This window comes from Caloenas nicobarica, chromosome 9 (genome assembly GCF_036013445.1).
Source record: "Caloenas nicobarica isolate bCalNic1 chromosome 9, bCalNic1.hap1, whole genome shotgun sequence".
NCBI classification, from domain to species: domain Eukaryota; kingdom Metazoa; phylum Chordata; class Aves; order Columbiformes; family Columbidae; genus Caloenas; species Caloenas nicobarica.
The window spans coordinates 5,752,233-5,778,207 of NC_088253.1; the positions used below are offsets into that span (position 1 = coordinate 5,752,233).

Sequence of the window (25,975 nt, forward strand, 5' to 3'; positions counted from 1 at the left end):
GGTGTGTGGAATACCAGCAGCAACAGCAAACGATGGCAGCGTGTTTCGGATCTGTCTGCTGTGTGATCACAATTCTAAGAGGGTGTTTAGTTCTAATTCTCACTCTTATTCTTTGATCCCTTTGTGTAATTTAAAGTTCAAGGTGAGTTTGTTCAGCGTGAGCTTTTTTCAAAGGTGTGCGGTTTAACTAGGGAGGAAAAAGGGGGGTAGGGGCTGAGGAGGGAGCATGAATATGGGTCTGAGAAGCTGGGTGTCTTTAGGCCAGGAGTCAGGTGGGAAGGGATTTTGCCTTTCTTTTTTTACTTTTATATGTAATAGTTAAGGTGAAATGTTTGTTGTTTAGCAAGACCATGTTTCACACTGGCTTCTGTGCACATTGAGGAAACAATTACATAGGGATTTAATTATTTTAATCAGTTTTAGTTTGATAATGACTGAGATAATTTCAGAAAGGAAAACTTTATTTAATGAAATAGTTAACAAAGTGTAGCTATTGGAATGGACTCAACATTAGACAACCAAAGATCTTTACCTACACTTACACTGAAGTTATTTCAAATTGAGAACATTAAATACTTGCTTCATTATTTGAAGGCAAGCATGCTCATCACATTTTTACTTGTACAGATATTCTTTTGAGAGAAATTAATTTAAAAATTAATACAATCTGTTCAGTATAATAATACTGCAGAATTAAAAACAATCTAGAATGTCTTATGCTGCCGTTATACTTTCTGTGCCTGCTGTAATTAGATTATAATTGTAAATAAATTGTTCCTTTTAATTTCACATCATGCATTTTTCATAAGAGTTGGAGAACAGAAAGTAAAGTGGAGAAACACACTGAAGATTCATGGAGTCTCAGTTTGACTAATAAAACACGTCTGGTCTTCTCACATTCACTTAAAACTGTTTCGAGCTTGCTAAGGATAAATAATCTATTTGCTTTTAATAAAGGTGAAAAAAGACGACAAAAATACAGGCTTCGACATGCAGTTCTGCATGTTTAGAAGAAAAAGGAAGTTGGAAAGATAATCTGAAGTATAAACTGTTTACAACCATCTCACTGTGGCGTTTTAATCTCTTGTGGCTACATACCTGAAAGCAGAATGATTGAGATTAAACTGGAAAATAGTTTTCCATTAATAATCTTAAGTGCTGTAGGACAAGGTGGTAGTCTTAGTTCTTAAATCAGATGACTGGGGTTTTTTCCCTTTTGTGACTGAAAGTTTGGCATGTAACTTGATAATTCCATATATTCATGAATTACAGTATCTTGCATCTGACTCTTCTGTAAAAACCAACTTGAAATGTGCAACTGCTTTTATGCTTGTGAGCACTTGTTTTATAGCAACAGCTGACACTGGATTTTTCGGAGAGAATTTGTCTTGCCCTTGTTGCAAGTTAAGCAGGGAAGTCTGGACATTGTAGGTGATTGTTTGGTCGGCGTCATACCTGGGACGTCTGTATGTGTCAGGATGGCACAGCCTCTTACATGATTATTCCACTCTAAGCCTCTTACCCTGCCATTAATTGCTGTTCTACTTGTATAGGAAATCTTGCACTTTTTGGGGAGATATATATATAGTAAGCAGTGATGTTTTTGTGGCTAATATGGGAGGTACAACAAGCCAATGGTATAGGCAATTAAGGGAGGTGTATAAAAGTCAAGGATGAACTATTTGTCAGAGTGCATTTCTTACATTCTATATAGTTTAATTTTCAATGAGCTTGTAATGAGAAATATTTTAAAGCCATGAACTGATCACAGTACATGTAAATTTTTTGTAGAAGAGACTGGCTATTTTTCATAGTAAGTCTATAGGTTATGGCGCTTAAGTCTTGTTACAATATCAGATTGTAGAATTATGATGCTGCTCTATATTTTGCTTGTGAAACAGTGGATGACAGTTGTTAGTGGGACTGGGCATAATAAAATACATCTATCAAAATTTGTCATACTTTGCATCATCTGAAAACTGAAATTGAAACATCTGTTCGAGTAAGTGTTTGTGTTGGGGTGAGGGCATTAAAAATCATATCTTGTAATAATGAAATGTGGAAAAACCATACCCCACGCCCCCTAGAAAGCCAGTCTGCAAACCAAAAGAATCTTAAAACCTTATTCTTTTTCCTAAAATGTTTAATAATGCTGATATAGCTCCCACTACGCGTATTCCCTGCATTTATAGTGCTCTTGTTCCTTGAATTACGGTTAGTTTGGGGGGTGACATTGTCATATTAACCAATGTAAACCTTTGCCTGAACTTTCCTTTTAAACACTTGTAGGAGTTGTATGCTCTGCATTTAGTTCTCTGTGCTTGAAGAACAATTTTCACCTTCCTTGTAGGAGCTCACTAAAGTCTCTCCTCAGTTGTCATCTCCCAGCACCTAATGGGTTTATTGTGCACGTACAAGTCGTGAAAGTGATCCCTCTGCTGACCTTCTTTGTACCATCTTTTGCAGCTTTTTTGCTTTATTATTTTCAGAAAGGCACAAATAGCGGGGAACGGGAGTGGTGAAGCTGTGTCAAAAGCACAGAGTTAATGAGAGGAGCAGGACAACAGCTCTGAGCTTGAGGAGCACAATTCCTGCAATGAACTAAGTCTTTTGAACTATAGCTGGATATAATATGTTTTCCTTACTAATCTGTGGCTTTTTGCCAATGATGTATATTCATCACTGAAGATAGTGATATTTCGATAGCTTTATTTATACTTGAATGTGTAAGCATTTCCTTTTGTATATATTTTATCTAAGTTTAATATAAACATTTAATATATTTTATTTCTTTTTAAAATGACAAATTGCATATGTTGGGGAAAGGAAGTACATGTTTGTGAGATTACTCTGTAACACATGTACTGATGAATATTTATTATAACTTTTAATTTATCCATTTTTCGTTTCCCTTAGTTTTCCTTTCAAAATACAGCTGTATAGTAAGGGAAAGACCAAAATTGCTGGACTTCTAAGAACAGAGAAAATGCACCAGAGTATCTGCTTTATTGTTTTAAGGGTTTTATGAGTTTGTTAGTAATTACTGTCTCTGGGTAGAGCTAAATTGTTTCATTGTTCTTTTTTTGAATCTTTCTTGCTATCACTGATGCTTAAATCTCTCTCAACCTTCATCACCTGTCAAATAATGAGGCCGTCCCATTCTTTGTGTATGTGTCCTCTTGAAAATAAAGTACTTGCTGTTGTAATGATTGTTATAATTTAAGAATATAATTTTTTCCTGAGATAATTGCACACTCATTAAATGACTGCAATAACTGTCTTTAAAATGTGCCAAAAATGAAGCGTTTTTCTAAAAAGTAGTTAACAGATGGCAAGCATAGGAAGGAAGCTTTTGGCTAGGTCAGCTTACAGGAGTAATCCTAGAGATAGCAAGGCGAGACTAGTTGACAAAAATAAGTAAAATAGATATTATTTTTTAATAACATTGCAGAATAAGTGTGATTAAATAATCTAAATAATTATTTGCAAGCAGATGTCTTGTTAACACTGAAGAACCAGAAAGTAATTCAGTCGCGTGAGAGTACTGATGTAACCGTGCACACGTGGGGTCGGGAAGAAGCGGAACCGAATTACAGAGAAAACAGAAGACAAACCCCATCTGAAATTGTTTTGTAAAGACAGCAACATGTGCTGTAGTTCTTCTCATAGATGCACAGAAAGAAACGTAGAAACAGTGGTGAGGAGGGAAGGAGGAGAAGCTTCACATTCTGCAGTAAAGGCAAAATAATTGTACGTGGAGCTGCAGCTAAAATCTAAAATCTGAATTTGAGTGCCTTCAAACATACCATTGCCTCTCAAACTTCCAGAACAGCGCTGCATCTTGAGACATTTTGTGGAAAATCAACACTTTAGAAAGTGTTGGTGCACTGTTACTGAAAGAGAAGCGGAACTTGTAGATCAGTTAACCAGTAGCGTGGTTTTGAAGCCAAAAATTCTGAAGTACATTTGGAATTGATGTTGCTTTTGTCCAAATGTCTGTGTGCTTTGTGAACTCGGGTTTTACAGTTTCTTTTTGCTGTTATTTTAGTTCTCAATATATAGAGAGATCAAAAGAATTACCAGCACTTTGTCCACCTAACAGCTATCTACCTCTGGAGAGGTTTGGGGTTTTTTTTTCTTGTTCATTATCAGGTTAAGAAGGTTGCACAAGCTGCTGGTTACATGGATTTCCAAGACAGTGTCTGTCTTCAGGTGTTGAGTGAATTCAATTTGGGGACTCTTAAGTGAATGGATTTCTGGGATTATGAGACTCAGAATTCTTATGTTGACTTGAGTAAGTTTGATAAATGTATCTAGGAATGTAGCCCTAGGCTAGAAGCAGTTGACACATCTTACATTTTTGAAAGCTGTGTAATTTGTAGTAGAGATTGATTTTTCTCTCATAAATGTGGCAGGTTTTCTTTTGTGTGGGATATTTGGCTTGTGTTTGCACTTACTGGGGTTTTTTGCTCCCTTGATGTCTCCCTGTGAAGGCCAGCATTTTAATTTATATGTTAGGAAATTGTTCCAATCTTTTACATACTGCCTTTCCAGGAGTTAGTCTGTATTAGGAAGTAATTTCAATGTTAGAGGCGTATCATATGTGTGCACATAATGCTATTCAGTAGCATACTGAATTGCAAACCAGAACTAGTTTCATAGATTGATAGGAAGGCCTCTTGTAAGAGATAATTTGTGACTTCACTATGTAGCTTATATATTGGAAAGAAAAGGGAAGTCTACCTTAGTGTTAAAGAAAATGTCACAAATATTTTGGTTCTGAGCATTTTGTTTGTTATCGTTTGAAACATTGTTTCAGAAAGAGAGTTCTGATTGACATGTTTTTAAAATAATCTTAAGAGTAATCTTCAAAACAGTTGTTTCACTGTACCGTCTTCTTTGCTGAGTACCACTCATACAGAAGGAGAGTTTTTTTAACAGTATTTTAAGCAAACTTCCTCCATAAACACAGCTATTGTGCCTTCAGTGACTTGCCCCATGCTGTGGCTCACAGTGCCTGGGTTTGTACTGCAGGAAGGGTAAGAAATAGTGCTGGAAGCTGCGGTACATTTGGGTTGGTTTTCTTCTTTCCGAAGTGTTTGTAGCAGCCACTCCCGAGGCCCAGGAACGGCTCAGCTCCATGTAGAAATGTTGCTGTAGCGGGAACGTCGGTTCTTCAAAGCAGCGACCAGCTGTTCCACAACACGGGTGACACGGGGAAGGCAGGCGGATTAATTTAAGGAACATACGAGTGACGAAATCAGACGTGTTACTGTCTTTGAGTTTGGTAAGAACAACTTTTTAAAAGATCAGGTGAATTTATTTTGCTGTATCTGTGTCATAGCTCCCGTTTATATCACTGTATGGAGATTCCTTGAGGTGCAATGAGGTGGTAGAACGTGATGATGCCTGGTCAACTCCAGGTGCTACACAAGAGGTGTTTTATGGTGCCAGCCCGGGGTGCTTTTTGGCTTGAAAAACAGCGGATTGCCAACGTGTAGAGGCTTGGACTGATCTCAGGAGATGTTCAGACACGGTGACCCGGCCGTGGTTGCTGGGGACAGAAGGTGCTGGTGCTCCCCGCGCTGCTCACGCCATCCCATCCCGCTCCCTGCCCACAGCAGGTTCTGCCGACTTCAGCGCCGTTAAAGACAATGAGAGTTTTTCCTGTCTTGACCTTCATGCTGGGTCTAGTCCTGCGGCTTCTACTAACAGCCAGACTCAGCGGAGATAAAAAATTATTGCTGTGCTGATGTTGCTGGAGACCGGTCTTGCAACTTGTAATGTTTGACCCGTACCAAAAGTTCATGCTCCCTGCTGGTTTGTAGTGATGGTTATCTCTGCGAAGCTCTTGGATGCTATGTTCTTTCTCTAGAAATTTTTAGGAGACTTCTGGGGAAGAACAGTTTGGGGTTGGTTTTTTTTTTGCTTCTGCTTTTTTTCTTTGCCTGAAATGAAATCCTGTTGCTCCCCAGTAGCATCCTCTGACTCGTGACCTGTATTTCCAAACCATTGTATCTTTTTGATGAATTCCTTTTCTGTAGGCATCTAGTTTTCCTCCTCAACCGGGGGGAAGGATTTTGTTCAGGAATACTTAATTGAGAAAACCAGATTCAGCAGGAGTGGTTTCATTAGGCTTGCCAAAATGCTGAAGTGCTGTTTTATATTGGAGATTCTGGCAGAGCGAGCTGTTAAAGTAGTTCATGGAAGCTGACACAAAAATATTTAAGTTGGTTTGAATTGAAGTGGAAGAAGTATGCCCCCCTTTAATTTAAATGGAAATATGCTGCACAGTCTGTACTGGTTTAAATGATATTAGTGACTCCCTAGCTGTTGATGTTAAAAATAAATTTATTTTGCCAGTTTCTGTCCCTGTTGTTTAATGTATGTTAAGAGCTGATTTTTTTTGTTTTGTTTTGCTGAAATTACAAACATTGAAAACATTTCTGTTGCTCTGTTAGGTATAGAGGAATAGTACCAAAAAAAGCCACATTTAGAGACTGAGTAAACTTTTAAACTTAACTGCTTCTAGTGAATAAAATTATTGTAAATAGAGATCTTGCACGCTAGCCTTTCTGAATGTGCAATCTGTTCTGATTTAAAGATCAGTATTTCCCTATTAATATGGAATCAAATAATCTTCTTTTTTTCATGTCCCATCTTTCGCCATACTTCATTTTTCTGCCATGAATGAGCAGTGAAAATGCATAGGTTTTTAAAAACTAAAAAATTCAGAAGGAGGTTGCCAGTATTATCGGAGAATCATTTCCAGGCCCTGCCCAAGGCAACGGTCAGTGCCGCACGTTGTTCCGGGAGCCTTCATGCTCTGAGTAAACTTCACTTCTGAGGGAATTTTATTTCATGTACTACAGAATGAGAGTGGAATTTGGTAAGTTATCCTGTTAAAGCACGTTGTGGCAGAGGCTGTGTGTCCTGTGGGGTGTGAGGCGGTTGCTCTGCCCCGGCCCAGCCTGGCGGGAGCTGCCCAGCTGAGGTGGGGAGACAAACGCCGGGCAGGTTCCTGCGAGTCCTCCCGGTTCTTGGCTTCCAGCACTTCGGGAGGTTAAGTGACTCCTTTAAGGAGCAGAAGAGTACAAAAACATAGACCGCGGACGGGTCTGCAGTTTACAGCCCTTCACAACTGTGATGACTTGTGACTTGGGGACAGAAAAACAAGCGGAGAGGTTTTGAGGGGGAGCTTAAGGAAACAGTGGCAGTAGTAAACTTTGTAAGGATGAAAGGCGGCTTGGCTTTAATTATAAGAGGTTTTCTTACAAGGCCACTCCCATGAGAGGTGTAGAAGGAACACTTTAACTGAAAGTAAGTTCTGACAAGAGCCAGGTACCGCTCAGGTCCCGGGCTGGTTCTTGGTGACACGTGGACACTGAGCCGGGGGTTTGGGTTAACAAAAGCTCCTTGCGCGCTCTTCTTTTTGGAGGTGGTTTGGGTGGGGTTTTGCCTCCTGGTTTTCCTCTCCGGTAATGAAAAACATGAGAAAACTAAACTACTGATGGCACACAAAAGTGTGGCCACCGATTAGGACATGGGTGGGCAGGTAGCAGCTTGGGAAAATGGAAACAGGTCTTTTCTCAGTTTAATTTTGAGTCTTTTTGTTATCTTGCGTTCTGCACGCTTTTGCAGCCAATTCTTTTTTGGTTTGCACTGAAATCAGCGGTTTTAAAGATTTTTTTTTTTAATCTTGTATAAATCATAATTTCTGTCCAAAGGTAAACAAAATTGCTCGATTTAAGACTACTTGAACAGAAAACAGTAGCTAAAACCTGAATAGTTTTAAAGTGAAGACCGTAAGTCTGAATAGTGCCTGTGTCATTTAAATTCTTGTGTGTGTAGTGAAGAGGTTGCATTCAAAGGTGATCTTAACGTGTTCAATTTCATGCCCTCTAGTTTGCATGGCATTTATAGGTTACTCAAATGTTCTTTTTGCCTTACAAATAAATAGAGTCAAAATTTCAGCTGCTATTTACAATGTAAAGCTGTAGCAGCTTCTAAAATTAAACCTTTATTTAGAATCTTCTGTCTGTATCTATCATGTTGAAAAGTTTGTCCTGCGTCTTGATATTTCCCAGTGAGCTCAAAGCTGAGTCCGCAGTGGCAGGTGGAAAACCTGCAGGCTTCTTCCACCAGTTTTTAGGTTTTCCTGAGTGTGAAAGATCGTCTAGTAAAGCAGAAAAAAATGTGACTTTTAAAATTTTATTTAGATAGAGTTTGAGCACCTCTTTCTACCCCTTTCCAATTTTTAACATGAGGTAATTTTATACATGCAAATGACAGGTACGGTATGTTTTCAACTGCATATAGCTGTAATGGTCAAATGTAATTGTGTCTTTAATTTTCAAAGTGTGTGCTGCAGTTTGCATTTATTTTGATATGGGGGTTGTTGGCACAGATATTACTACTTTGCGATCTGGATGACAGCACTTGGACGCTTTGGGCCAGCGTTCCCATTCCGTTGTATGCCCGGGTTGGGTATGTTGCTCTCCTAACTGGTGTGGACTTGGATTTGAATTATCCGAGTCTGCATCCGCTTGGTACAGCATTGCTTGGTCGTATTTGTGTACGGAGCTGAAGTTAGCGACAGAGTTCCTGCAGGTTAGAGTAAATTCATTTGAGCTGCTATAAAAAAGATATATTTTAAGAAAACAGCAATAAAAGTTGTGGTGAAAAGTTCAGTAAATTCTGTGTGCAACATTTCTTTCTTTTGCCTCATTTCGTGGATGAAGTAGATTTCATTTCAGGTATTTTTTCACCCTTTTTTTTGGTTACAGATTTGAATTTATAATTCTAACACTCTGATTACAGAATTCCGACGTTCTGTATTTCCAAGCAAATACAAGCTTAGATTTTATTTGTCCTCTTGTTTGGCTTTTTAATCATGTTTTCGGTTTTAGAAAAGTGCTCATGTTTAACTTCCTTTGTGACTCACACGGCCTCTAAGTCAGCTGCTGTTTCATTAGAGACCTTGTTCCTTTCCAGGCAGTTTCCAAAATAAGCTTTCCCATTAGAAACGAACTTCCTTTGTCTCACTCAAAAACATGATGTTTCTGTTCTTTTACTTTGACCACTGTATTGCAGGATTTGTTTCTGCGTGTAAACCCGAGCATCTGAATTGTTTTACTGTCAGACCACCAGACTTCTGACTGTCCTGCTTGCAGGACAGGAGCTTTAGAATACCAAACGAACAAAAAGTATAGAGAGTAAGGAGTAGTTTCTGAAATGGATGGTTAGAAATATAAACTATTAGAGCAGTCTTCTTTTTTGTTCTGTTTTTATTATGCATAGAGAATTGAAACAGGCCTGAGTAATCAGAATGGAAGTACAACAAGTGAGGTCTTTTCAGGATAGATTATCCGAAATTTTAGATTTCCTATATTAAAGCTTTGGGAAGAGGGATAAACCCTGCATTTCAGGAATACGTAGTTTCCCGAAAACTTCAAAATGGATACATTTTAATTTATACATTGAAAAGTTCCTTTTCAATCATAACTTAACACTAGCGAATGATATTATGCATAGACATGTTAATACTTCAGTCGAGGAACAACAGTTTAAGTATGGTCATAAATGCACAAATATACTCCACAGCATCTGCCTTTTTGAAAGTATTTATTCAGCCATTTCTTGATCTGTATAATGTACTAATTTGCCGTGGTAGCCCTGTCAGAAGGTACACATTTAAGAGGCTCAGGAGCATGGGCAGAAAGGAAAAAAAGCAATGTTAGATACTACGAAGCATGAATTTAAAACAAGAATAACAAAAGAGGAGTTGTAAAAGACTGATTGTTTGCCCATTTAGTCAAAACATCTTTTGAAGAAAAATGTGTCCCTATAGCATTTCCAGAGGGGTTTGAAGCAAGTGAATGTATTCGGGGATGGAGAAGAGGAGGTGAGGAGCAGGAAGGTCCCTTTAGATTCGCTTTAGCAGAACTTTTATTCCGGTTTTCTTTTGTCAGATGAGAATCTACATGGGAGCAGGGAGAAAAGAATGAATTAGCAGATCATGTAGTGTAAAAGGGTTGGATTTTGCAGCTTGTGGTTACTGTAATTGTCATGTCTTATGTGGATTCTCCGAGGTCCAAGGACTGAGCTCGTGTTTCATTTCACTGGATAAGACACCTCTTCTCTACCTGTCTGTCCGCTTCTGAGATTTCTGTTCTTCTAATTTGCCTAAATTTGATCAGTGAGTTAGAAATTACTAGGCTCTTGGTACCATAAATGCACAAACTTGTATGGCGTGCTTGTATAGCCTTGCTTGGGTTTGTTTGGTTTATTTTCAAAGTAAGTGGGATAAAAATTGAACAGTTGTCACTTGCAGTTTAATGTGCATGTATAACTGTAACCTGAGAGCCGAAAAACAACCTAGCGGAATATTTTAAAGCTAAATCTTTCTTCTAAGTCTTTAGTCAAAGAATGTATGGTTATCAAAGACTGGCTTTGTAATAAGGGCCACAAGTCTCCCCTGCTCTGTGAGGGACAACTGTTCTGTCACCTGGGGGCAAGGGAGCAATCTAGTGTATCTTACTATTTCGTTTTAGATCAAGCAACTTGGGAAAGAGGCCAGTCAGGTATTAATGAGGTGTTTCCTTGGGGCGGCCAGTGGGTTTGATGAAACAGCAGTGAACAAACGTAGCCCCATGTCGGGTTAGGGAGGTTAATCCGCAGTGTGATAACTGCGTGCGGGCGTCTGGCGTGTCCGGTGATGAAGCGCCCAATGGGGTGGAAATGGGCTGCCACTTTGTACCGCGATTTTCAATTTCCAAATGTGGGGCCTTTGCTAGACTCGCAGGGACTTCAGGTGGCGTAGGCATGGTTTAGATTGAGGAGCATCAAGGAAAAAGTCCACTGGTGTCTGCGGTACTCTTTTTGCTAATTTTCCCTTCAGAGCTCTGTAGACAGCTGAAGAGCAGTGGTGTGGGTCACAACATTGGCATTTGCCATCTTTACTCATATCGTTGCTACCTCTGCTTTGCAAAAAATCGGCAGATAGTAACAGGAGGACTAGAAAATCTTGCCCACAGTAAGTTTATACTGGGTACATTTTGTTGCCATGTGTTACATTTTCAAGATACCTGATGTCGGCAAACTGGAAAGGTGGAATTCTGAATCTTTCTCTTACAGAATAATTAATGTGTGTGTGGATTTTTTTGGTGGTGCTTGTTCTTGCAGTTTTATAATAAATATTTGCATATTGTTTCTCTTTTTACCAAAGCCTCAAAAAATAATCCCAGGAAAATGTCCCAGGAAAATTATGATTTACCTTCGGGAGGGGGAGAAGAAAACCCAAATTACTCCAGACAAATGTCATTTAGGGATTTCCTGTTGTTCGCTTCCACTTTGTGAAGTGGTTTTGTTTTCCATCTTCAAGTTAGGATATAAAGTATCTTATCATTGCATTCTTTTAAGGGAGAATATGAGTTTAATAGAAGTTTTCTTTTTGAAATGAGAGGCATCCAAAAAAAGACATGTTTCAGTAGTTTGGTCTGAAGAAAAGCTTAGATCTTTAAGTACAGTAAAAGTTATTTTTAGCATCCCTCACTGCACTTTATATTTACATTTAATATCTGTGCAGGGAGTCCCCTTACTTTGAATTTAAAAATATAATGCAAAAGTAAACGGAATCTAATCTTGTGAGAGAATGCAAGGTTTCCCGCAGAAGAGAACAAAGGTACAGCTTATTCTGGTTTTCTCCAATATCATTACTCTGCAGGTTCTCGAAGCAGCACTTACTGGTGTGAGAAATCACTTTAGCTGACATTTGTTTGGTGACAAAAGGCTGGGAATTAGTGCAGTTTCAGTTAATGTTATATTTTTCTGGATTCTAAAAGGTCATTAAGAAAAAGCGTTGGGGAGAACTGTTCTCTTCTCCTGCTTTGCAGGATTCCATTCCCCACTGTTAGAGCAGCTATCTGGCGTTACCTGTTAAATACAAGTTTTCTTATTGTGAAAACAAGAGCGTGTTCCAGCAGAAGCTGACTTATTTGTCCCTTCTAAGAATGTCTTTGATGATATGAGATCTCAGTGGATCAATGTATTTGCAGGGCTTTATCTGGGAGTTTTGAACTCTAATGACTAGTCTTTTTAAGTCAGAAAGATGTGTGTTATTTTCTTGCCTGCGAGTCTTTGGCGAAGTCTCTTACAGATTTATTTCCAGCTGCTTGCACAGGACTTGTTTCAAACTGTGAACTGAAACCTGACTTTCCTTTTATAGAGTATTGAGTTAGGTCAACTCTTTTTTTTAAGGAGCCAAGTAATTGTGAAAATTGCAAGGTGAGATTGGTCAAGAGTGCAAGAAAGAGAGAGAGTAGTGGAGCTTTTTTGACCCTTAGGATGGGTATTAAAGGCTTCAGAAAATCTCCAGAGGTATGGCATGACTCTGACGTTGGTCTGAGCCTAGCAATTCAAATCTGTTGTGCATCCACAATGCCACTTGACTTGAATACAATTTTTTTTTTTTAATGTATTAGACGCCACAGTTTTCTCATGTTTAGCGGTGCATCTAGTGGGGAAAAAAAGATAAGCGCTGCATCGGCCTTAGATCAGTACAAGTGCTCAGTGTTACCAGTTCTGCGTGTGAAAAACAGGACCAGAAAAGCTTCGCTGAGGCAGCAGGTTTTGTTGGTATCACGTGCCATTTTCCAAAGGAAAAAATCACCATTGCAGGCTAGAACCAAAGAGAAGTGGGTACATGATGGGCTTGGAACACTGAGCCGCTACAAACTGTCACACATCCAATGCTGCAGCTCGGCAGCCGGGCAAAGTTCTCGATTCCTTTCATTTCCTGGCAATTTAAAACGGTCCCTTACCTAGTACCTCCTTTAAGAATCACAGGGAAAGTTGCACGCAGTTTTTATACCGCTACTAAATACTCAGAAGAACAATCTAACTGTATTTGGCATTGAGCCCCAAAAAACTGTCTTCAAACAAAACCTTCCAAATGGAAGTTCCCGCATGCTGTGGGCTCGTTCTCCAGTATCTGCTCACATTGCACGCTGCCCGGATGCTTCTTCCAATTAATGATATGGTTAATCAGAGGCTTACAGGTTAAGAAGCCACTACTAATCACAACTATGATACCTTAGCTATAGAAGTGGTGAAAATTAGTGATATTATTACTGGGTTCTGTAGCATTTAGATGAGAAACAACACCCTATGTAGAGAGTGTGATGTGCAAAGCAGGTGCGTGTTTCATCTGAGAAACATGACTAATTTAAGGTTGCTGACCTTTACATTAATGTTTTCATTTCCACGTAAATTTGACATTTGGTCATAAGCTTGGTGTTAAATGCCTTGTGAGGTACAAATCACAGTAAACAAATTTACATTCTGAAGTGACCGTTACAGAGATAAAACTGTAGTCCTGCCACATTGCTATGGTTGTTAGCCATTCATTTATCAACATCACAGATAACAAATATGGAAAATGTGGGTTCCTCCCCCCATATCTTTTTCCCGCTTTTCAATCTATTTGTAACATGTCTATTTTAATTTGGGTTAGGTTTCACATAAGTATGACTTGAGACTTTGTATCCCTTAAACTCTGAGCCATCCATTAGCGACAATAATAAGCAAGAAAAAGGAGGAAGAGTATTATCAGCATATTGAAAGAACCGCAGTTTGGAATGCTTCATTGGCTCTTTTAGTAGCTCCATATATGCACTGAAGAGAATGGAAAAATAATAGAACCCCATGGATCTTCATTTGCCAGTGCTTCTGGTGTTGCAGAGCTATTCCAACAGATGGTGTGGGGCAACTGTTGAACAAGAAAATAAACAGCAATTCAGAAGGAACTCTGAAGGGAGTGGTGGGGAAAAAGGCATTTTTCTGGAGAAAAGAAACCCTGTTGCATGTTGAGGTGATCCTCCCATCAGCTGTGCAGAAGTAGCTCAATAAACCATGGAAACCTTATTTCAGTCTATCATCTAAAGGAAACCACTTCTTTTGCTGGGATGGCCATTTGGCAAAGGAGATTACGTTCTGTGTGCCTGTGGGTGACACATTCGTATCGTAAGGAACCTTCTACAAATTGACTCTCTCAAGGGCGTGAGCTTTTTTTAATAGATACACTTCTTGATTGGAAAACCACCATTTAAAAAAATCACTAGAAGAGTTATTTATGCAAACTATTCTAGAGGAAAAAAGTTCTGAGTACTAGAATGGAATTCAGAAGTCACCAAGTTGAGTTCATGCATTTTTTTCAAAGTTGTGTTCTTGAATACGGTTTTATAATTCGAAGGATGAATGGATAATCCTTTAAGACTTAATAATTGTAGCAGCATAAAAGCAACTGCAGTTTTCAAATTTTGATGTGATTATAATGTGAAAAACTGAGAAGATAATTTGGACAAAAAGACCCAAACTATTGGTTGTTATTAGTTATGTGATTCATTTGTTTGTATTACGGTTGTGATATTCACACTGTTTTGGTGACTTGACATGCACAAAGGGATTCCTTGTTTAGTAACAAACATGGACAAAGATGATGTCGTAGTGCATGAAGATCAGGTTTCCAGGTTAATTTTAGCTACTTTCAGTGCAGTTGATGTCAAGGTCATCTTGATTTTTTCCAAAGGACCTGTTAGGCCAGCAGGACCTTGTTATGTTCTCAAGGTAATATGTGCATCTTCCTGCAAGCGTGTGCTATTTCCAGTGGAAGTAAAATAATCATTCAGGGCATTGCAAATGTAAATTTTAGCTTTCTATTGTTAGAATAGTTGGGGTCAGAATTTACTTCCTAGTTGTAGGTAGTGTTTGGGTGCAGAGATCTACAAATGAAAATCATTATTAAAAAAAGTGCTTTAGATAATTAAATCGGGAATGTGTGACTCATTAAAATTCCAGGGAAAGGCATTACCCGTCGTTTGAGTGTATCAAGAATGGATGCAATTCAGGACAGATATTTAGTCTTAAAGATTCTGTGCAGACACACAATTGAATGTCATACTCCTCTATTGCGAATGGCCATACCCACTGTAAGAAAGGTGTTCTTGCAGTGGAAGCAACGTTTTACTTATGGAACAGACAAGGCAGGATTTGGGAGGGTTTTCTATAAGATAGAAGTTTATTCGGTGCTAAACTTGCTTTCTTCTTGGGGCTTCCTTTGTAGTAATATGCAGAGGATGTGACTAAGCTATTGGTTGTTGTGAAGCAAATTAAAATGGGTTTAGGCCTTCGAGGCGGGGGAAAAAAAACCCCAACCATGTCTGTAAGCCTTGAGGACAGTGATTTGTTCTTGCTGTGCGAAGTAGTCACGCCAGTGAAGGTCTTCGAAGACATGTCCTACGCAACCCACAACAAAACGTTGGAGAAATTCCTTTCTATGAAAAACCTACCCAGCAGAGTACTGCTAGCTATTGGGAGGACTGCTGGCATGATTCTGTGTCTTGATATTGTCTGGTGACTTGATTGCTTTTACACGAGTTCAATTAAAATATCATCCAGATGTGTAGTCTATGTTTCGCTTCTGCAAGACAGCATATCGGATCCTTTTGAATACAGCCAAAGGGAAGATGCTCCCCTGGCTGCTGTGAATTGGTGCACACGTGGGGAAGTCTGCAACTGCTGTCCTACCCTGAGCGTTTTTTAGGGCCGGCTCTTCCATGTGCACAGCGGTACGGCCTGTGCGTGCTGCTGTTCCTGGCTCTTGCAGGCAGCGGCGTGGAAGGGACACGGTTCCTGCCGTGTCCCCGCTGCCCGCGGGGTCACAGGGAGCTTGTTTTCAGTGTGCATGATGATTTATAGCCTTTTAATTATTTTATAGCCGTGCTTTTTTGGAAGCATGAAATGCTTATCAGAATAAAAGACCTCTGCTGAATTAGATGATTTTTGTTGCTTTGGTTGCTAAGTACGTGCAGATACTGTCTCGTGTAGTGCAAGCGTGTTTCTGGTTCTTCTAATCTCATAACATTTGTGTTGCTTTCCAGTTTTGTTTTTTGTCACAATGGTGACTTCCTTGATGAAGGTTTCGTTACAGCTTTATTTAGCTTCGAATGCTGGCTGGTGCCTTCCTGCATCTCCATGAATGTCATTTCCATATGGTTAGAGATGTCATAGCAAAATTTTAAAAAAATACATTCTCGGTTTTCTAACAAATAGCTTACTGTTTGTGCAGTGCAGGAGCCATAACTTAGAAGCAATAGTGTGGAGCAAGAAGCAGAGGGTCAGCCTGAGGAATTAAAACATAGAGTAGCCGTGCCCAGCATACTCACAATTCTCCAGTAAGAAAGCAGTAAAAGTTGTTGAGGAATAACTTGGGAGGCAGCTTTGATCTGTGAGGAAATGTAGCCTAAGAAACTTTGTTTTAAAGGAATAATCTAGGAAAATTATTCCAAAAGAATTATGGAAAAGCCACCATTTATATATTGCCCACCTAATTACTCGGCATTATTTGTTTGTTTCTGGCCCAGGAATGTTTAAGAACCTACCAATTTGTTTTAAAAATCCTCTAACTGTACTGGCTTTAGTAGCGTTTGGCTCAGAGCTGATATTATAACAAGAGTACATTAGGAATAGTTTTGTTTTGCTGATCTCAAAATGCAAAATAGTACATTATTTAGCATTTTTACTAAGTTATGAAATAATAACCCTAAAAGATAAATCGCTGCAATTTGTTATACTGTAACTATAATGTAGAAGCATCTTGTCTAGAGTTCTCAAAAGTAAAATTAAAATCTAATAATAATCCTTGTGATTAAGCTGCACGTTTGCAAAAATATCTTTCAAGTGCTCTTGTTAAGAGAAGAATCCTTTTAACGTACTGGGACCACTGGTGTTTTCCATGGGCAATGAACTTCACTTTTAAATTAACCTGAAGTAGAAGTGATTAAGTGTAAGGCCCAGTCTTAGCAATCTCAAAATCCTTGCAGTATTTTAAATTTTCTAGGGAAAAATATGTATCACAAGATAAAGGTATACATAGATATTAAGAAAATAGAAATTGCATCCTGATCTTCATTCTTCTTTAATGGGCATCTGAGAATAAAGGGTGTTGCTAGGATGGAGCTATGCTGTTAAAAGCTTCTTGGTTTTTTTAATAACCTTTCACAAAACCCTGTCGTATCTTATTGTTGGTTTCATTTGATATGTTGACAATCCATATTTAAAAACTTGCCCGTTTTACAATATCGCTTTAAAACAACCTGGGAGCCAAGTTTGCTGTGTCCCATGGGATGGGGAAGCTCCTGCAGGCCTGGGCAGAGGGATAAAATCCACCTAAGTTCTTCCATTTTCTGTGGGAAGCAGGGAAGTCTGTCAGCAAATGCTTATAGTGATGAATTTGGCGTCAAACAAAAAAATGTACGAAGTAATTTGGAGAGCAAGACGAGCGGAGGTGACAGGCAGATGTTGGTCTGCCCTCCCGTGCCGCCCCCAGGCCTGTTTCCATGAGGCAGCCAGAACTGCAGGGTCGCCGTGAGTTGAATCCTAAGGCAGAAAACCGCTGGGTTTCCCCGATTTTCCGCCTCGGGGAGCGGAGGGGCAGGAGGAGCAGGAGTTAATGCCGGTACCGCCCGGCGGGGAGAGCGGCCCGTTGGGGGTTAAACTGCGGAGCCTGCTGGAATAATAACGGGTAGCACCATCTGCCGGCCTACTTCCGCGGAAGGAGCCCGTGTTTTTAACGACATCTCTAATATTCATGCTGATGCATTTTTGATGCTTTGTGCGTTCGTTTCTTGCCCCGCTGCGTTGGGATCCGGCGATCGGCGGCCGGCCGGGGGTGAGGGGGTCGGGGGGAGCCGGGCCCCGCGCTGCCCGGGGAGGAACATGGTGATAAATCACAGCGTGTGTTTGTGGAGCCTTCTGCATCTCTCGGCTGCGGCTCGCTAAATAGGCCATTTAGCAAATCTTCTCTCAATGCTTTTCTCTTGAGCACCGCCTGGGAAAGCAGAGGGCAAGCCTTTGTCTGCCGCCAAAAATGTCTTCAGCGAAGAGGCCAAGAGGAAGGGTAAGTGGAGGCTGAATGAGTGGGAGGAGGAGGGGTTCTTCGGGCTAAAAGGCTAATGGGATTGAATAACCTTCCTTATTACTGGCTGCTGCTGCGGGAGCCGCGCTGCATCGCCATCTTGAGCTGGCGGCCGCGGTCCCGGCCGGGGCTGGTTTGTGATTTATTGGTTATTTACCCCGCTCGGAGCGGGTCGGTGCCGGCGCTGCCCGGCCCGGCTGGGGCTCCATGGAGCGTGTGCCCGGGGCCGGCGCTGGATGCGGCCGCTCGATGTGCCGGGAAGCGCCCGCCGGCTTTGCTGGGGGCTGGAGGCAGCGGCGTTACGGGTGAGAGCCTCACACAACTGTTATCTGCTGCTGGGGTGGTGGTGGGGGGGTTTTTGTTTGGTGTGTTGGTTGGTTTTTTTTTTTTGCCTGTTTGAATAGGAAATTCTTTCCATTCCTCAAGGGGGGAGGGAAGCAAAAACATGTCTTCTGGCCGCTTTAAAGAGATCATCTGAATATTGCGTTCAGCGTAAACAAGTCTGCGTCGGTCAAGCGGTGATTAAAAACCTGCAAATAAAAACAAGCTACGTTTTCCAGCTAAGGCGCTGACCCCGCGTTGATCTAAATAACACAGATGTTGCTTTCTGATACTTACGTTCATATAGATCTGTGTAATTTTAGTTTTCGTTTTATCTTTTGTCTGGCTTTTTAACCTTGATTTTGTTGGAGCATCTCGTCTGTTCGGCACTGAGTTGGTCTCGTAGATCTCGCGTCTGCTTTGAGGTGTGTGGCCCGGGTGTCCTCCCGAAGGCCAAACACCGATGCCGTTCCCTTGGCAGATCTGCGCTTGGGCAGATTTTGGGAGAACATGTATTGAGGATGCTGGAGGTGTGTGACGCATGTGTGGGAATGCTTGAAAGGTTAAGAATCGGTGTCTCTAACTACAGAGGTGGAAAGAAGGCTGAGAGAATTTTAGAAGGTTTTTTTTTCTTACTGGTTTTCTGTATGTGGATTGGTTGTGTAAACCCACAATTGATGCAGTTATTCTGAAACCCACGCCATTCCGGGGTATAAACAGAATTCCTTCTTTTATGTGTCTGCCTGAGTCCCTCCCAGTTTGTTTTTTTTTAAATGCATATACAGATCAAAAACATTGTTACTTTTTTGTTCAATAAATGTTTATATATTTTTAAAACAAGGCGATTTCACATTTTGTCTCTTGCTGCAGCCTCCTTCCTCCAAGAAGACTGATGGTTCAGGATCATATACTAAGTTGCAGAATACCCAGGTGAGGGCAATGTCTGAAAAGAAGCAGAAGAAAAAAGCAGATTTGGAAAGTAAACAAGAGAAGGCAAATCGCATAATATCTGAAGCGATTGCAAAAGCGAAAGAGAGAGGAGAGAGAAACATTCCACGGGTAATGAGTCCTGAAAACTTCCCCAGTGTTTCAGCTGAAGGAAAGGAGGAGAAGAAGGGGAGAAGAGTGAAATCCAAACCAAAGGACAAGGAGAGCAAAAAACCGAAAACTGGTTCTTCGTCCAAAATTAAAGAGAAAACAAAAATTGGGTAAGTAGATTAAAATGTCTTCTTACTTGTCTTCAGACTGTAAATCCTTGATTAAAATGAAAACTGCTTACTGATGATAAAATGTTCTCGTCCACTGCCTACACAGAATTCTTCCTGATTAAGTCCATGTGTGGACTCTCTCATTCAGGAACAAGAATGCTCTGTTTTCTCTTTAGATAAAATCATTGTAGGGCTGTCCTTTTGAAAGGAATTATTTTAAATTTATATTCTAAAATATTCTGTACTTCCTTTGAAGCATAGACGAGACCAAAGTATCTTTCATCTAGTGTTGTAATCTGTTCCAACTCCAAATTAAGTTTATCTGATATTATAAATGCTGTCTTTATCAATCTTGGCATGTATCTTCAATACAGTGTGTGTGATAAACTGCACAGGGAGAAACTGGAAGCTTAATGAACTTGTTAGCAAGTGAATATTCTTACAGATATCACATGTATCAAAAGTAAAGTGCATACTGGAAGATTTGTATCGTGAGCATTTTGTGGTCCTTGGCCACATCAATTTAATCTGCCCTCTTGAAAATCGTGTGGACTCAGCTGGGTGGATACCTCGGGGTAAGGAGCTTTCAAAGGCATTTGGTGTCACAAAGCTCCAAGGATGGAGCAGGTGGCAGCTCTGACTCCAGCGCTGACCTGGTGCTCCTGGCTGCCTTTAAAGGGAAGGGTGGAATTTCCAGCGTTAATGGTATCACTCAAGACTTGAAATGGAATCTTAGCTGCAGTCTGATCTTTGTTTTTTAAATCCATGCTCTTTTTGCAGTAACAGAAATATTAACTGGCGTCTCTCTCCAAATTGAAATGTCTCATATGCATATGCATATTCTCATGTATATGGAGCAGAAATGAATGCTCTTTTAATCAGCCCGTTTCTCTGCATTTTCTTTTTTTTTTCCATGAGATCAGTGCTTTTCTTACATGTTTGAAGTCAACAGCTTCCTTGAGAAGTTATCCTACAGTATAAAGGTTACTACTCTAAACTCGATTTCTAACGTGAACTTTCATGGCCTTAATTTCTTTCTCTTCTGCTTATGGGATGGCGTATGAATGCCTCTCATAGTACTCCTTAGAGCACTGTTTGGTGCTTCCTTTTCTTTTTTCTCCAACTTGTTTAAAGTGGGATTTTTGGATGTGTGCTTCCAAAGTTGATTTCACTTTCATGTTTCTGAATTTATTTGTGTTATATAATAGACATTTTGCGGGTCTGTCTAACCAGAAAACTTACACACTGTTGTTTAGCTGCTGTCAGTTTCTGCAGCTTTATGTGAATTGCCACGAGTGTGCTTTTTATTAATTGTTTTGGATAGTTAACAAACCCTGCCAAAGTATCATCCTCATGATGTACTACGTAGTTCCCATAATATTTTTAGTATTTTTAATCAGACAAGGGAAATAAACTATTATTTTATAATTATAATTATTGGTGTATACTTCTGAATTCAGTTTTGTGTCGTCACGCAACGCTCAGCTGTGCACAGCAGGATCAGTTTTCAGCATCTTCTGAGACACCATCAGTTGAGAAATACATGTTTCTCAAACTGTTTTTTAAGTATGATATTTGTGCTTCATCTAAAGTACAGTGAAGCTGGCAGAAAGACTCCCATTTAATTATGTATGATCAACTTATCATAATTTTGCATTGAGCTGTGGATGTTTGCTTCCCCATTATTTACCAGTTTAATCAACTAATGCCCCAGTAGCACCCTAATTAACTTAATCATGCTGCCGGGTATTACTTTAACTACATAGGACACACAGCTAAAGATGTAGCAGTCAGATCCCGTTAAAGGGCGGTGAAGAGAGTCTTCTAGGGCCACATATTACAGATTTTACAGAATTTATGGATTTTGATGGACAGCAGTAGATCAAATGCTATGAGGCATCCACATCATTTTGGTATCCAGACAGCTTCGTGTGTTACGTTGCGGTAGCACTATTTTATGTGTTTATATAAATACAATATTAGCTGTTTAGTCAGGAATATACTACAGTGGTTTTGAAGAGCGCTAATTGCAAGGCAGCCTTGATATTTTTTTTTTTTTTAACAAATAATCTTATCAGACTGTTTGCTATGCTAATGTAACTATTGATCTTATGTAAAAAGAATAGAATTGCTATATATGTCATTTCAAGGGTGGTTAAAGAAATTGTGTGATTAATAAACTTGGTTTTATTTAGAGAAGAACAGAATTAAGTCCAATAACTAATAGAGGTTCTAGAAGGCTAAGCAACTCTTCCAATGGTTTCCTCCTATCTTACATTCTTAGGAAAATATTTCTTAATGAATCTGAGCACATCCTGGAAATTATTGTTATGTCAAAATAGGATTTGGGTTTTAAATGTGTGGGTTGCTACATTGATTTTGTCATTTATCTTAAAATAAAAAAACTCGGACTGAATCTTGGGAGAAAATTTAGCCATGCTAAAGTAATACGTTTAGAAGACAAGTGCTTTTTTGGGCAAGAAGGGGAAGAGAGGACCTCAATTCTATGAAAAATTTTGGTTTTCTCTTGGAAATAAGGATTTTTGAGATATTTAAATTTGGAAGAAAAAAATATTGTTGTGTTGGTTTTGTTTTTTGGGGTTTTTTTTACCCCAATAAGGAGAAAAACTTTAAAAATAGCAAAATTGTATATATGACATTGCTTGCATTTAAGCAGGAAAGAAAACCCAACGACAGTAAAAAGTCCCCTCGTGATTAAAAAGATAAATAAACAATTTCCAACTGTTATAAGCTGTTACCATCTTTAGTTCTTTTTTAAGTCAGACTCATGTTTCAGGTGACTTCTGTTGGATTTGCAGGCAAGTATAGAGCTGAAAGCGTGGAAATTATCAACAAATATATATATATATATATAAAAATAAAACAACTGTTTGGAGAATGGTTTTATTATGATCTTTCACATCGCTGCTGGCATCAAACATAGCCCATCCAAAATGAGCACAATTGTACCTTCTTTAGTCTGGCACTCGAACAGCAAAGTCTTACTTAGATTGTGATGCTAAAGTTTGCTGGGGTCTTACAAGGATCTTACACGTCTGGGCAGCCCATGTCCTTTATCGCTCTTGGGGAGGATTTGCAGTTCGATAAATTCTGCATTGCTGATCCGGCAGAGCTGGAGCGCTGGTTCCTGAGCAGACCTTGATTGATCTGCCCGGTAGCCATCAGGTTAAAAAAAAAAAAAAGGTGTGTTTTTGGATGTAATACAATACAGCTTTTACAGAAATTGAGTACCGCTCATCTAGGATCAAGACGAGTTTTAACTACTGTGTCCTAATCGAGGGGATAGGAGGATTTTTAAACAATCTTCTCCTTGCTGGTTAAACACAATTGGTGTGTCTTTGGGGGCTTCATGTTAACCGTTTACATTTTCCATAGTGATTCCTCTGAGATCTACACGTGCAGAACAAAATACAGCACGATTCTTTCCCATTTATCATTGCTAGTTTTAAATCACTAGCAGTTACTTTCCAGGCAGGCTGTAGATTCTTTCTGAAGGTGAGAATGAAGGTTTTTAATGCTGACCTGTTGAAGTCTGAGAAGTAATGCTGTTAGTTTCAGTCAAATGGTTTAGAAGTGGCTTCAGTACTTAGTAAAGTTGCTGTGCCGTAAGCGTTGGTCAAGAGAAATGGGTAAATTGTTTTATTACCAAGAACATTGTAAGCATGTGACAGAAATTATTAGAACTAGAAGAATGCATGTATCATATATTTCACGTTACCAAGTTAAGCAACCAGTTTGCTTTATGCATTGATTACTGACCAAGTTAATTCTTTAACTTACTTTACAATTTTTCTGAGACCTGCAGAACCACTTCTTATATCCTGGCTATTTACCAAGGTGCGTTGATGTTTAGGAATCTATTTAAACCTTTAATATTGTTGCATAGAACTGGTTTCCATTTATAAGCTTTTTCTAACTGATTATAGTTCTACTTCTTCCATTTAAGGTGATGAATATTTAAACTAAAAAGTCTGCTTCTTAGCACTTGATATGAAGGGTAGAAAAATTACGAATTTGTGAGCATTCTGTTGTTCAAAAAAGTAGATTGGCATTAGGTTTTATAGCACTCAATGTATTCCCACCTACTCAAACATAAAATTAAATATCATGGCCCTGATGAAAAGCAGCAGCTCTGCATTTGTGATGTAAAGGACAATATCATTAGAGTACATTGGGGTGGGTTTTTTTAATCACTGCATAGTTTAAATAAATAAATCCCTCAAATCCTAAGAATTTGATCTGCAGAAGTTTGATTCAGGGTGGTAGTCCTTAAGTTCGGAACTGTTGTTATCAGAAATGACTGTATCGGTTCATATGCTAAAAGGACAATGGTGGATTTTTTTTTTTTAATTAACCCTTGAATTATGTTGTAATGAATCCAGCAAGTCCTGTGTGATCCTGTTCACTACTCCAACGAGTAAATATCCTTGTTGCCTTGAAGTAGGTCTCACATGTACTGTTTACAGTATGGAGTATTTTTGGAACCCAAGACCCCGACAGAAAATCTTTCTATGATTTCATGTTGATATGACCCTGTTCAGACGGTTTGAAGCCTTTGTCTTCTCGGTTAGAACTTGAAGTGACTTTCCGGGGCGGCACAGACACTGTGAGTTGGTTGTTGTGTATCATGTCAGTTGGGCAAATGTTGGTTAACAGATCGATGCTCAAAGGGAAGAGATCTCCCCAAACCTGTTAGATCGTCAGCTCCTTCTGCCGTGATTAGAAATGGGTCACAAATTCCTAATTTGATCATCCTTCTGGGATGCCTTTGCATGCACTGAGCTGTGACTCCTCGGGGAAGGTTTCTCTGCTCCCACATTTTAGTTTTGATGCCTGAGTTGAGTCTAAGTGATGTAGTCGTAAGTTTCTACTGCGAAGTATGTGCATGCAAAATAGCATGGTCTTATCGAATAAGTAACTAAACACTTACTTGTTCTCTTACATTATTATTCCAATGTCGTATGTGCTTGAAATGGCCGTTGGTTCCAGTAAGACTACACGAGGGTTTTAAAAATCTGTGCACAATCCTAAAGTTATTAATTTGAAATATAACTGGAGAAGGAGACAATGGCTAATGTTAGCATGTTAGTATTTTTTATTAAACATATGCTAAAAGGATAGGAGCAACTGGTTTTGTCCCATCAATGTAACTCTCATTCCAAGAGGATACGCTGTCATGTCAAGGAAATACCTGCTTTGTATTTTGCTAATAGATAAGATTTTTAGTGAAGGGTTTAGTGATAAATACTAATGCTGTTCATAACATAGGCGTTTTATTGCTAGTCATGTAACAAATATTTGGGAGGTGACTTTGGACACTAATAATTAGCTACCTAGTGTTTCTCTGTTTTGGGAAAATGGAAGTAAAATGATTTATTAAAGGTGTGAATCGAAGGCCAGTGATACTTTATTATTTCTTACATGCTTAATATGTATTTGCTATTTATCTTTTCCTCTTTAATACATCTCATGTTCACTATTTGGAAGGCTTTGGAAACTGTTCTTTGCAGTTTTAAAGCTGCTCAAAGGTCTGACAACTCTTCCATCGCATTCTCTGCTGTCAAACAGAAGGGGGATGGAACATTCTTACTGGTGCTTCATTTATTAAAATGAAGTGACAACATTCCTCAAGTAGTGGGTCCTGGTGATCCTGCTGGTACTTTTTCTTTTGGTTCTGTGCATCTAAACCACGTTTGGATTCTTGTGCTAGGGATCCAGAAGTACTAATGGCTCATGAGATGGCTTTTTAAAAATGTTTCCATTGGTATAAGTTTCTCAACATCTTCAGTTTGTGGTTAGAGAAGAAGGAAATTGATGTTGAAGAAATCTACATTGTCTAATTGTTAGAGTATTTCTAGATGTTATGTAATAAGATAGATTTTTAAATTTTAAAAGGCAAGAGAAAGTGAAATTGGAACGGGGTCTAGTGATATTATTTATTCTGTGTCTACAGTGTGCTGTTTCCTTTTCATAGAAACAGAATAGATAGTTTCTGTTCAGAACAGTTTGTTTCGGGGTGGAAAAAGGGATTTTAGCCAAGGATCTTTATGCTTTCATGCAGAAATTTATAAACTGGCAAGAGAACTTGTTATCTTAAGGAAAATTTTCACAGAAATGATCCAGTTTACAAGCTTCTGAAAATCATTGTTTTCACATAGCAGACTTTTTTAGAAGTTCTTGGCCAAAATACGAGCAAATTGCATTTTTACTAATAGAAATGCATGACTTTAGCACCATACTGTCGTTCAGCAAGTTCTGATAGCAAGGAGCATTGTGGTTCTGGGCACTGGATCAGAAAAGTGAACCCGGGCGTTTATTCCTCTCATTGGCACCGTCTTGAAATAGAGGAGGAAACATTCTGATCTGCGACATGGAGAGATGTTAAAATTTCAGGGAGGTGCTTGTGAAGAGAAGTACTGGGGGTAGGGAATTACAAGATCAAGATGAGATA

The 25,975-nt window shown here is 39.3% G+C and overlaps 1 protein-coding gene across 7 annotated transcripts in view; it reads left to right on the forward strand.

Moving 5' to 3' along the window:
- CHD9 (chromodomain helicase DNA binding protein 9) overlaps nucleotides 1-25,975 on the forward strand; it is a 91,698-nt gene that overhangs the window by 21,572 nt on the left and 44,151 nt on the right. For 4 of the 7 annotated variants that reach the window (XM_065641265.1, XM_065641268.1, XM_065641266.1 and 1 more), the window contains one exon: nucleotides 19,166-19,503. In XM_065641265.1, coding sequence (XP_065497337.1) covers nucleotides 19,166-19,503 — 338 coding nt within the window. Of the gene's footprint in view, nucleotides 1-17,881; nucleotides 17,957-18,091; nucleotides 18,280-19,165; nucleotides 19,504-25,975 lie in introns of those variants that run through there. The other 3 variants (XM_065641272.1, XM_065641271.1, XM_065641270.1) reach the window with 3 other exon arrangements.